The sequence below is a fragment of the Aptenodytes forsteri genome, unplaced genomic scaffold (genome assembly GCF_000699145.1).
Source record: "Aptenodytes forsteri isolate BGI_AS27 unplaced genomic scaffold, ASM69914v1 Scaffold63, whole genome shotgun sequence".
NCBI classification, from domain to species: domain Eukaryota; kingdom Metazoa; phylum Chordata; class Aves; order Sphenisciformes; family Spheniscidae; genus Aptenodytes; species Aptenodytes forsteri.
In genome coordinates, this window is record NW_008794709.1 from 1,514,316 (window position 1) to 1,527,371 (window position 13,056).

The 13,056-nt window shown below is 40.7% G+C and overlaps 1 protein-coding gene across 1 annotated transcript in view; it reads left to right on the plus strand.

The window, feature by feature from the left end:
• The window catches only part of NUP153 (nucleoporin 153), a 47,332-nt gene that overhangs the window by 1,394 nt on the left and 32,882 nt on the right, over positions 1 to 13,056 (plus strand). Inside the window, exon 2 of the mRNA XM_019470601.1 lies at positions 13 to 121. Within this exon, the coding sequence (XP_019326146.1) occupies positions 13 to 121 (109 nt within the window). The remainder of the gene's footprint in view (positions 1 to 12; positions 122 to 13,056) is intronic.

The following is a 13,056-nucleotide window of genomic DNA, read 5'->3' on the forward strand; positions in this document are numbered from 1 at the left end:
CTCCGCCGGCAGCCCCGGCCAGCGGGGGGATCCTCGCCTCCCTTTTGTCTCTCGCCGGGCTGGGGGAGATGCCCCCGCTCCGCGGGGAGCAAAGGCGGGAGGAGGAGGCGGCTGGGAAGGGGTAGGTGCTCCTTCCTCCGCCGTGCGCCTCGCAGCCCCGCGGCTGGGGTGGGCTGGCTCCCCCTCCGCGGGGTGATCGTTTTGTCTCCGGGCTGTCCGATTCCTCGGCGGCCCTGGGACGAACACCAGAAGGAGTTAATCTGTGCTTGCTGTCCGCATGCACCCGTCTCAGAATGAGTCCCCCTGGTTAAATTGGTACTGGGTTACCAAGTGTAGTTACTCCTCAGATTTAAGTGCATCGCTTCTAATATTTGCCTTTCTTGACAAGTTTCGAATTGCAAATGAGTTTGTGAGGGTGCTATGTAGTTAGGCATCTTCGACTGGTTTTTTGTAGGATGCTGCATGCAGAGCCCTCAGGTCTGCATCTGGTAGTTTCCTCAGTCTCTTGCCTGTGCCTAAACGTGCTGATGCAGTGCAAGTGAAACGTAATTCATAAGGCATTTGTTCTCCTTTGTATTATAGGGTAGAGTAGATGGATAACAAAAACCAGTTTGTAAATTGCGACACAAAAATCCCGTGCCATTTAGAGTGGCTGGAGGGAAAGAAGCAGAGATCTTCCCCAATTACTGTTTGCTAAGAAACGTCAAGATGCCCGGAGACAGTGCTCTGGAAATGCCTTCCACGTGTATTTATGAACCTGAAGTTGACTGTTCAGCCAAAACCTTTACATTATTAAATCGGTAACATAAGCTAGGGGATTGAATATTATGTGCAAAATTGAGGGATTGTTATGCACGAGTTGTTGCTCAGTTAGTTTTTATTATTTGGGAAGTACTACGCTTAGTCTTTTATACAGTACACTGATCAGCAGCGTTGTCCTTGTAAACCTAGCATGGTGACGCTTCATACAAAGGATCACTGCACTTAGAGAGCAAATGTTGAAAGCTCTTATGTGAATGATAGAATAATGTTGAAATTACCACGTTGCATGCGTTGATACTATGTAGATAACCGAAACCTTCTGCATGAATTTAAAATAATTGGCGTAGATGGTTTTCTGACTCTTCTATTGTCTGTTATCTCTGTGCGTTTTCCAGTAGGTTTATTTAAACAATGTGCCAAAGCAAACACGTGCTTGGGGATATCTGTGGGATTCTGCCCAGAGAATGGATACTGCAAATCGAATACGTAGATGAAATTAACAGTAATATATTGGGGAAAAAATAGTAATGATTAAATAAATAGGCAAACTGATAGATGACAGGTGTGCATTTGTTATAATGGATAGCTTTTTAACCCTATGCAGCTCGCTAACTTGCGTTACATAAAAAGATGAGCTCTGAGTAAATAGCTAAATTGGAATTAATCAACAAGTGTTCCTATTTTCAATATAGTGTCCACTCTGCAGAAGTATTCTGTGGTTTAGTGTTAATTGTCTCTCAGGAATGAATTTGGGAAGAGACAAAAGTGCTCAGTGCAATCTTGACATGAGGTTATACCTCTGATTCTGATCCCCCTCTCCCCTAACTATTACCAATAAGTAGGTTCATAGAAATATTTTAACAGAGCTGTTCTAGGTGCTTGCAGTCAAAACTGTGGTCCTGAAAACCCTCAGTCTCTTATCATCAAGCTCCGAAGGTGCCTAAGCACTGTACACAGTACAGCTAATAGCTTTAAAGTTCCTCGAATATCTGAATTTTTTTCCACTTGTATGAGAGACGATTAGCATGATGCCTGGCTCATGATTGTCTACTTTCTGGATGTTGTTATTTTGCCATAGTCTCCTGGGGAGTTGAGTCAGGTGAGAATTCTCCAGTCACGCCCAACACGTGCTACAGAGTCAGTCTTCTATAAAGTACAGAGGCAGCTTTAGAAGACAGTTGGAAGAGGAGGTGCTGCTGCTGCTTTTTAATGACTATTAGCTAAAGCATTTGTCCAGAATGTGGTAGACCCTGCTTCAGATTCCTTTTTTTGCCTGGAAGGATCACCCTACATCTTCCACTTTCCGGGTGAATATCCCAGTTGCCAAGCTGCGTGTTGTCTTCAATGCTCCTGGCTGAAGCTGTGTTACTATCCAGAAACAGAATGCATGATTCGCTGAGACAGAAAGAACGGGTATAAGATGATGTTGCCCTTCAAGGCTGGAGGCATGCAGGCTCTGATTCTTGATTTCAGAAGTTATTTGTTTTATGTTAGATGTTCCTTGGAGCAAACATGCAAAGCCCAATATTTCCTGCCCTTTTCCCCCCGGGTGCCTGATGATTAAACTTTAGAGCTGTGCTTCATTATGTTAGTGTGTGTGTTTTTTTTAAAATCTAGAGCCTTTTTTTAAACCAGCCTCAAATAGGAAAGGTGAGCAGATGCTGTCTGAAAGAGAAGACACTAACTTGCAGCATGCATATTCTCCTGAAAGATGGAGATAGGGGTACAGATTCCCCCACTAGTGAAGGAACTAAACCATGGTATTTTTCCGTCTGAGCTACCATCCTGCCTTCTAAAAAGTGCACTGTCAGCAGCTATATTATTTAACAAACAAAAAGTAGCAGCACTGCTAAGTAAAGATGGTATAGACTCACCCACCGTGAAAGTTTGTGGGGTGGGAATCCTCAGAAAGAAAAGAGCCTTTTTGTATCTACGTTGGGCGTTCTGGGAGTAGAATGGAGGAGTCCTTCCCTATTGACTGTGCTTTCCTAGTGGCTAAATGTTGACAGCTCCACGCTGAATGCGTTGACTTTAGATGAGGCCGTGCTTAGCATGCTACCTGTTTACTCAGCCATCTCATGCTGAAATATCCAGGCTCCTTCTGTACCATGTAAGGAGCTTAGGCACTTGGGTTAAAATTACAGCTTCTTTGAGAGCTAAGCACATGCCAGCGAGGGAGCTGTTGCGTCCAACATCTGGGTTTCATCTTCCGGATGTGGCCCCATTGCTTCTAAATGCTGGTTTGTCCTAGTCATTTAGGTAGGCTGATGATTGGAATTACTGGTGTGGATGTGTTAATGGGATGAGTGTTTGCATTGTTGACTTATTAAACAGCTTCTAGTATAGTATCTGTATGTTCCTATTGTTAATTTTATGCTTGGTTTTGCGTGTGTGTGTGCTGGTTTAGCCTGGAATAGTGCCATTCTCATCCAGGTAACATACAGATTTCGAAGATTCTAAATGTGACTTATAGGAGAAGAGACTAAAGGAACTTTTTTGGTTATTTTTTATGTGATAATTAACCTTTCAAATGAAAGTGTCAGAGAACTTTGGCTCTCCTGGACTTTTAAACTCATACAAGCAGATTTAAGCATGAGAAAAAACAATTAACTGAAAAGTCTTTATAACCTTCCCATAAACCTGTATGTTTATGTTAAGCTTCAGCTTAGAGCTGTTTGATGTTAGCGATAATATTTGTAGATTGAAACTTCTGCTGGGGAGCGATACGTTTTTGTTTTTTCTTACGTGTGTACGTGCCAGTGCATATTTATAATGTAGATGTGCTACACTGATACACAAGAAAACAGTCCAAAGATATTTTCCTTGATGAAACCGGCATAAGTTTCTGCATGTTTGTAGTTGGTCTTGTGCTGATGTAGTTAGGATATTACCTGAAAGAGGGGACCAGAAGGCCATTGAAAGGCACATTCGCTGGTCCTGGTCATGAAAGCCCCTCTGGATTGGTGAGTTTCACAGTCAGTTGAGACATTGTGTAAGAGTCTTCCCAGACAGAATAGCTACAGGATCGGGAACTTAAACTATATGCAGCAATGCCTAAATCATTACATTGTTACCTGCTACTGTCTTGAAGGTAGGCCAATTGTAAAATATTGTTTGATGTATGCATGGGATTTTCTTGGTGGGCAGTGACTGCAGGCAGCGGGCAGAAGGAATCCTATAAACCACCAAGTTTATTTTGGGAGGAAATTTTGAAACTCTCATGCTAAAGAGTTCCTAGAGTATCATACTGAGTAACGTAAACTAGGTGATGTTTCATAAACCTGAAGCAGGAAAATATCAATCAAAAAAATCTTTATTAAGAATGTCCATAGGGCCCTACACAAGTATAATTGTATTGGTTTAACTCCTATCAATAAGATTGCACCTTGAAGCATGCTTAGGTGGTTGTGTTTATATTTGTATGCATCTCTGCTTGTTTTCGTTTAGTAGTAGGCTAGCACATTGAGCTAAATATGAATAGATTTGAAGAAATGTTTAATGTGTATTTAAAGATTTGTTTTAAAAGCATGGGATAGTAGTTAACATCAGAGGTTTTGTTTCTGTCCCAGCAATATCAAATTGCATTAGCAAAACAGATGTTTAAATGTGGTACATGGCTAAACAAAAATGTATCCTAGTTGGGAAGAACTTTTTAAACTGAGATATTGACAGTTTTCTCTCATTTAGGCTAACTGTACTGTCAGTGGTACAACAAATTGTAAACGATGATTGCTATAGCATTTTATTAATATTTTGGGGTTTGTCTTTCAAAGTGTTGTCATGACAGCCTTGGAGGCTGTGAAGCATTGGAGAAAAACAGTATTAGTGAGCAGTATCTTAGAGGAAGAAAAAAGCAGATGAAATAATTGACTGTGTTAGCTGGGACACTGCAAATTGCCTTTGGTTGCTGGCAGCACATCACTTCCTCTGAGTTATTTATTCCTCCAGTCAGTAATTAGAACCGGTTCTTGCCTCCGTGCCGTGAAGGAACTGAGCTGCTGCTGATTCTAAGGACTGTGAGAATACAGAGTTCAAAATCTCTTTTGCTTGCCTAAAAAAGTTTGAGCAGAGCTATTTCAGATCGGTGCAGATGCGGGCTACCATAGCATCGTGTAACAAATTCATAACACAGTGAACAATAAAGTGGTTGGAAAATTAGTGGGACCATTGACCTCAAAGGGTTGTGATCAGCAGTACAAAGTTCCAGTGGCAGCCAATTGCTAATAGAGCCTCTCAGGGGGGTTGATATTGGGGCTGAAACTGTTATATGTCTTTATTAACAACCTGGGATGAAGGAATGGCATGCATCCTCAACAGGTTCCCAGATGATACCAAACCTGGAGGAATGTCAGCCCCATTGTATGCTGAAGGGTAGGGCTGCCGTTGAGGGATCTCGACAGAAATGGGTTGCCAGGAACGTCAGGAAGTTTGGCAAAGGCAAATGCTAAGTCCTTCATCTGGGACAAAACAACCCCACATACCTGCTGGACAGCAAGTTGAACCTGAGCCAGCAGCATACCCTTGAGGTGAAGAAGGCCAGCTGCATACTAGCTGGTATTAATAAGAATGTGGGAAGGATGTTGAGGGAGGTGGTTTTTCTCCTCTATTCAGCACTTCCAGGACTGCATCTGGAGCATTGTGTCCAATTTTGGCCTCTCCAGTACAAAAAAAGATGTTGACATGCTGGAGTGAGTCTAGTTGAGGGCTGCCAAAATGATTAGGGGGCTGAGGCAAACGGTTGAGAGAGCTGGGTGTGTTCAGCTTAGGAAGAGCAAATACCTCAACAAGAGCATAGAGAAGGAGGAGCAAGGCTCTTCTAGGAGGTTCATAGCAATAGGAAAAGAGACAACGGACTCAATTTGCAAAAATGGAAATTCTGATTTCGTATTAGGAAAAATCTTTTAACTGTGAGGATAGCCAACATGTTAGAAGAACTGCCCAGAGAGGTCTCCATCCCTGGAGGTGCTCAAAACCCAGGTGGACACAGCTGTGGGCGACCTGCTGTTCTTGGCCCTTCTCTCAGCAGGAGGCTGGAGCAGGTGACCTCTGGGGTGCCATGCAGCCTCTGTGTGTGCACGGTTCTGTCAGTGCTGCTGTTGGACCACAGAGCACGCACAGACATGTGGTTTCAGCGTAAATGTCAATGTTACTCTATGTCGGTGATCCTTTTGTTGGTCTGTCCTCTAATTCTGTCTTCAGGGCTATGCTGCTTTTTGAGCGAAGAAATAATGCCTCCATCTCACTGTTGCATTTTACATAGAGCAAATTGCAAGGTTGTTCTCAAGAAGAGAATAGGTAAGAGGCTTTTCTCTAGGGTTGCTGTTTTCCAGACTATTTTTTAAAAATGTCTTCTGTTTTTTTAGTGGTAGGTCATGTGATATGCTTTTCCATTTTTCTGCTGTTAAATTGCAAAAACTCTGTGGGTTTTTTGCTATCTTTAATGTTCTGTGTAATCAATCCAGTATTTATTGTGTAGCTATTGTACATCTACAGTATGTTGAATAGTGATATTTATAGTCATGAGAGAAGGGGGAGGAGATGTTCGTCAGTATACGTTTCTTGGTAGGTACTACTAAGACAACATAATGAAAACTCTCCTCTGTGCTTTTTGTAACATACAATATAAGTCGACAATACTGAAGAATTGTTAAGTGCCCACAATGTTTTTTTAATGAAGAATTCTAGCCATTAGGCAGAATTTTTTATTACTTTTTAGGGTATTAAATGACTTATCTATGGAGTTTCATGAACAGCTGCCCTAAATTTGGACATATTTCTTATTTTCCCTTGTACAGATCTCTTGTGCCAGGTATCTTCCCTTCTTGCCACTACATTCCATATTTTATTTTATTTTTATTTATAGTGCTGCTTCAAAGTCTTGACTTGCTTTCTCCTTATGCCTAAACAGGTCTTATCTGCCTGTTATAACTGTCTAATTGAAGGTACAATTTAAATACACCTTTTAAGCCAAAGAGATGTTAATTTTGCTAACAGTTGAGCCACTTGAAGGTAGTGTTATTCATAGCTATTTATCACCACCTCCGGTGGGAGATTGTTAGACCCCCAGCCTTGTTGGTGGAAGGGACAGGGCAAGTACTCTCTAAACCCCTTTAAGCCAAATCAGTTGGACCAACTTAAAATTGAGTGAAGGCAAGTATGAACTAGCTTGTTTGACTTTGCCTGAAGCATAAGTAGTTTTGCAACTTGCTGATACAGTATTTGTCATTGTGGTATTCCAGATTACTGTACTGATTAATTAAAAGATCTTTTCTTAACTACGAGATTTGCTTTTGTTTGTTTTTGTTGGAGAGTTTACAAATACATTCCCCTTCTTTTCACAAGAAAAGGCTTTAAATGTTTTTTCTCCCCTTTGTCTAGGAAATGCGATAGCATGAAAGCTTTCATATTTGAGCAGCAGTACTAATATTTCCAAGGGGGGAGTTTCCTTTGAGTTTCTTAACTCATCTCATAATTGCATGTTGCATTTAATTACAGTGCCTTTGTGTGTGTTTGGCTCGGTTGTGACCACTATGTTTTTTAAAGTAAGCATAAGTTAATCTTTACATTCACCTTTGCTGGGAAAAAATGTGTATGCCAACACATGGACACCAACATGCACTCAAGTCCTACAGCTACAGTTTTAGCACACGCACTAGCTTTGCGAATTCCTGTGCCAGTAGAAAATTTTCCTTCTCCTTTCTGAGGTTGTTTATTATTGTCTCCATAGCTCTGCTGTTGGAAAGAGTTGCGTGAGAGTATCATGGAAAGCTGGCTGACTTTGCTTTTAGTTATGATTGTATTTTGAATCAAACTCTTTTTTGAAGCAGATGAGTCTCACGACTCCTTCCCCTATTAGAGCTCAAGGTCTGGTGACCTCCAAGATTAAAGTAAGCCAACCAAAGAGTTAAACTGTTCAACTGGCGTTTTCTTTGACACTGCATTACAGGTCTAGTGAGGCACTGAAATATTTACGATAACAAAATAATAAATTGGCGATGAAAAACTATACCAGTATGTGCAAGCCTGTAATACAGGTGCATTCGTAGTTTAAGTCATCCTGAGCTAAGCAGATGTAAACAACGTTTAAACTGGTTTAAATGTAGGTGTATTAGGGAATTACTGTGGTGCAACAAGATACGTGTTAAATTTAGCTATAACAGTGCACCTGTTCTAATGTCAGCCCTTAGTATTTGTTATTAAACTTATTTTACAGAGTTGTAGAATATATACAGATTTGTAGATGCCATTACCTTCAATCACTAAAAAATAGTCTCTGTGTGCAATGGCAATTTTTCCTGTTACTGGTAAGAGAACAGTGTTTGGAGATATTGGTTATATATTTGTTAGATGCTCTTGGTTCTGTCGGTTGAGCTGTGATGAAAAATTGTGGCCAGAAGGACACTGCTGCCCCTTATGACTGAAGATTGGTGTCCTGCAGCAGAGGTGAGCCTACCTTGGCTTTACAGTTTCAGAATACTACCTTAAAATGTCAAAGAATATAACAACAGCTGCTGCTGCAGCTAAAGCAGCTGTGCCTGAGAATCAGTATTTTAGTTTCTCCTGGGCACCAATTCTTACATTTTTAAATCTAGTCAGGAAGTGTATGCAGCAGGGTTAACTATTTAAAGTAAATGCAGATTCTGCTGGTTTAGATGAATTGTGAGGTTTAACTTTCATATGCTAGACAACGTCTATGTATGACACTTAAAAAGTAGGAAGGCTTTGAGTTTTCCTAAAAATATCAGATGATCACAGAGAATAACTAAAGATGATTCTTTTGTTACGTCATTATAACTTACGTGTTCAAGTTTGTGAATAAGATAACATAGTGAATGTGCAACAGGATTGACGTGTTACATTTTGCAAAACCACTAGCACGTTGTATTATCAGCTCAGTTTGTAGATCAGCACGGATAGAAAAGATATTTCAGAGGGAGCATGAGAGTACTTTGCTATCTTTTGCTAACACCACATTTAATTTAAAAATTTAATTCCAGTCGTCTTGTTTGAAGATTGTGATTTACTTTGGAGTGCCACTCCAAAGTGGCAAGGATGAAATTTTGTAGCAGTAAGTACTTAATTTTGTGAAATATGCTTCAAGTTATCTATAAAGCCTTGTCTGCACTACAAAGCATTGGACACGGGGATGGACATTAGTCAGCTGTGAGTTGCCTTTGCGTGGCATTTAACCATTGCTTCAGGAGTTGTTGCAGAATTTGGCCTGCCCTTGCTTGAGTTTTACATACATAACGTGTCCTCACTACTATGTGCCATAGATTAACCTGTGATACCATGTTTGTTTGTGCGTGCTTTTAGGCAAAGTGGCAGGGGGAAAGAAATATGCTTCAAGTTATCTATAAAGCCTTGTCTGCACTACAAAGCATTGGACACGGGGATGGACATTAGTCAGCTGTGAGTTGCCTTTGCGTGGCATTTAACCATTGCTTCAGGAGTTGTTGCAGAATTTGGCCTGCCCTTGCTTGAGTTTTACATACATAACGTGTCCTCACTACTATGTGCCATAGATTAACCTGTGATACCATGTTTGTTTGTGCGTGCTTTTAGGCAAAGTGGCAGTGAAAATATTTAATCCGTTGCTGGGAGCCTAGGATATTATAGGAGGTAGCAAATTTGTAGTATGCGGTATGATACCTTGAAAGCTTTTGTATGCATAGACTTCTTATTTACCGTAAATGCAGGAAAGAGGAAGAGATTGCCATTTCTATTATCAGTTATGTTTGGTGATGTTGAAATACTGTAATGAATTGGGTCTTGCTGTATAGAGAATACCTATAAATAAGATAGACAATTTTATGCCTAAACTGTGTATTTAAATCCTAAATATAAAATGTATGTTATCATACTTTGCTGCATCTGGTAACTTGTACTAATGGCCTTGTAAAGACCATCTGGTGCTACGGGAAATGTATTTCTTGATCATTCTCATTTTGAAAACTTTAAACTTCTTGTCTGTGCAGTTACGTCAGAGTTTGTTATCCTGATGCCATGTTGTTTTAGCTATTGTTGTGTACTTGTTCAGTAAAAATAATCGGTTTAGACTACAGGGTTCCCTTACAGGGAGAGAAAAAGAGTCTGAGCAGCATTTCAATTAATGTAATTCTACGTACTGTCTATGAAACTTAGCTGCAGGCACACTGCGTAAGTGCAGCAGTCTTTCAATAAAAAAATACTAATTGTATTTGGAGTCCCTTCTTAAATTAAGACTGAACTCCTTTAAAAAACTGCTTGCAAAGTTGTAAGTGAAAGTAGTCTCCTTAATCTTACTTTTTTGGTTTTGATGCTGATAGATTTCTGTCTCAAAGTGTAACACTGAACGTATGCTCAGTGATTTACAGCATCCATCGCTGATCGCTGCTGAGGATTAACTAGAGCCTAATGTAGCGCTTCCTACAAGGAAGGAAGAAAGGTGCCTTGTACTTCGCGCTCTCTTTTGTAATGTTGTCACTGTGTCAACTAAAGGTGTGGACAAAACTTGAGATAAAACCATTCAGTGTCACAAGGATTTAACCTAGTAGGGTAGACACCAGTTTATCTATCGGAGCATACGCTGGCTTTTTGCACTCAGATGGAAGTGATAATGATGGGTACAGATGTGCAAGCAGTGCCAAAATGTAAAACAGCACCTGAATTTCCCTGGGATGTTTATTCTAAAGCTAACTAGACTTAGGAAAATAAGGCTCACTTCAAGCAATGAGAAGGAAATACACTGGCATCTGGAATCATAATCCCTTCTTCATGATTTTTAGAAATAAATCTGAACTAGTCCACTTGCCTCAAATAAAATTGTTGGGTTTCAAATGTTACATAATTAATGACATTCCTGTAACATATTGTTCATATTAAGTCATAAGTTTTATTGTCTTTTTTCTAAATGGAATATCAAACTCTGCTGTCCTACGTCCAAATTGAAACCACTCCCTAAACAGCAAAAGTAGAGTTAGTTTAAGCCAGTCTAAGTCTGTGCCGCTGCAAGAGTCAGTCATATCTTGTTTTCCATTTCTATTCCTGCTTTTGTATCGGCACCCATGCAGCCACATGGTGAGCTGGACCAGCGACCTGATGGCCCTGAGGGGTAGCCCTGACCGTCACAGTCTATAGACAAATTCTTGGCTGGATCTATTTGATAGAGCCCCGATACAGTTTGTCACTTGGCTGCGTGTTTGTGCTAGCGGCAGCACAAGGGAAGGGTGAGATGAAGAGGAGAAAGGGACAATCTCTTTAATGGCAGTATGGACACAGGATGGTTAAAAGAAGGGAGAAGTTTTGTTTCTTCTTCCTCTCGTCCTGGCTGCCTGATCTTGCTCTCTCTTGGGCCAGTTCTGGTGCGCTGAGCCAGTTGAACTCATTAGTCCAGCGGAGAAGCATGTACTTTTTGTCAGATTAATGAATTCAGCTAGTATGGAGAGTAGCCTGCTATGCACCAGAGCTAGCATGAGGTAACTGTGGGGGATGGAGAGAGCACGAAAATTCCTTTTTGATGGTTGGAAGTGGTTAGATTGATCTGCTCTATCTCAGTGAACTTCACCGTTAGGTGCAGGTTTTCTTTTTGAGGACTTACTGATTCATATGTGTTAATAACTTGAACTTTGAAATGGGAAGCAAAGAAATCTCTGAGAGGCCTGGAGGTAAAAACTTGATGCTTTTCAGAGGTGTGCATCCAGTGAAATGGAAATTAGCTCTTTTATCTGGTTGTGTATTTTGCATCTCTGACAAATTCATGTTAGTGTATGACCTTTATATAATTTATATATAATTGTCTTAGTATGTCCTGTGTTGTATAGTGGGATTTACTTGAGGCGCTCAGACTGAAATCAACTCAGTTACAAAAATAGATGTTTTCCAGTAACGCATCATTGCTGAGTACTCCTGCCAGCACTTTTTCCCCCCTATGCTATATGAAAGACCCTTACGAGCTGGGAAAACTGTCCTATTCCGTAAATATTTTTGGCCAAGAAATAGCCTGCTTTTAAGTTTGGAAGTCGAACTGTGACCATAACCTATTGATTTTTCTTTCTTTATATAAATCCTTTGAAGAAATGATATTTTAAAGTAGTAAATTACGACGCCTGTTTGTTTACTGGTTAGTATTTCTATCTACGTATCTTTTACTTAGAATTGCATCTCAAGGCAATATGCATTGAGTAACTGTAACTGTAGTTACTGTTGCTGTGGTGTTTGTATACATAGACTTAGATATATCTAGCAGAGCTGCAGACACTTAGGATGATGCACAGAATTTGAAAATCTGTTGTAAATATCTACCCCTAAGCTACTGGATCTTTTCAGTGGATTTTTGTTTTGTTCTGCTTTCCTGTTGATATTTTAGGATGAGAATAGAGTATGAGTGCATTTAAGATGAGCAGACAACTGTTGGTACTGACAGCAGCTCTCAAACTGCTGAAATCAGTCAGTCAAAGACTAAAACACATTCATGGACTAAAACGCTGCTACGCGCAGTCGGGATTGCCCCATGGCATCTTCTGCCCTTTCACGATACTAAGTTTGGTGCCTCTGTGGCCTGTAGAAATGAGGAGTTATGAGCGTTAAAGCTGCATGCCAGTGCTGCTTGCTGCGCTCCCAACCTGGGGTTGGGAGCTAGAAGAGTTTCTGTGCAGTAGTATGTTCAGTGTAGCTGTAGTGAATGAAGGCGTTCAGGAAGGGACTGGTACATAATTGTGGCACGAGGAGTTTGGGAACTGAGCAGTCAGCTTAGATTTTGATGGAGGAATAAGCCTGTTAGAGTTGTCTTGTGCTGTGTCTTTTGTATTTCACCTCTGAAGATCTGTTTGCGTCAATGTGATGTGCGGTATCCTTGTCAGCCTTCTAGAAGGACTAATGATGCCTGTGTGGGGAGATGGTAGCGCTAGGGAACCCGGGATGGACAAAGTATAGAGCTGGTGGCACAGGAGCAGTAGAGGGAGAGTGCTCTGCTGCTGACAGGGTAGGCTTGTGTTGCATGTGCAGGGAGAGGGAAAGGGTGTTCAAACACATGTGCTGAAGTTGAAGAATAAGAAAACTAAAAGTTAGGGTAAGATTAAAATGCCAGCTTTAAAGACAGTGTAAGGCATGACACTTTGCTGAAATGCCCTGGCAAGAATATGGAGTGTGCATGTTTAAAAGTGTAGTTGGTCAGTGGTACCTTAACTGCCTGACTTGGACAGGAATCCAACCGTGGTGCTTTATTGATTGGCTTTCAGCTGTGATGGGCAGGTAGGAGATGCCATAAGGAAATTTTCATTTTTCTTGACTTTTTTTTTTTTTTTTTTTTTTTTT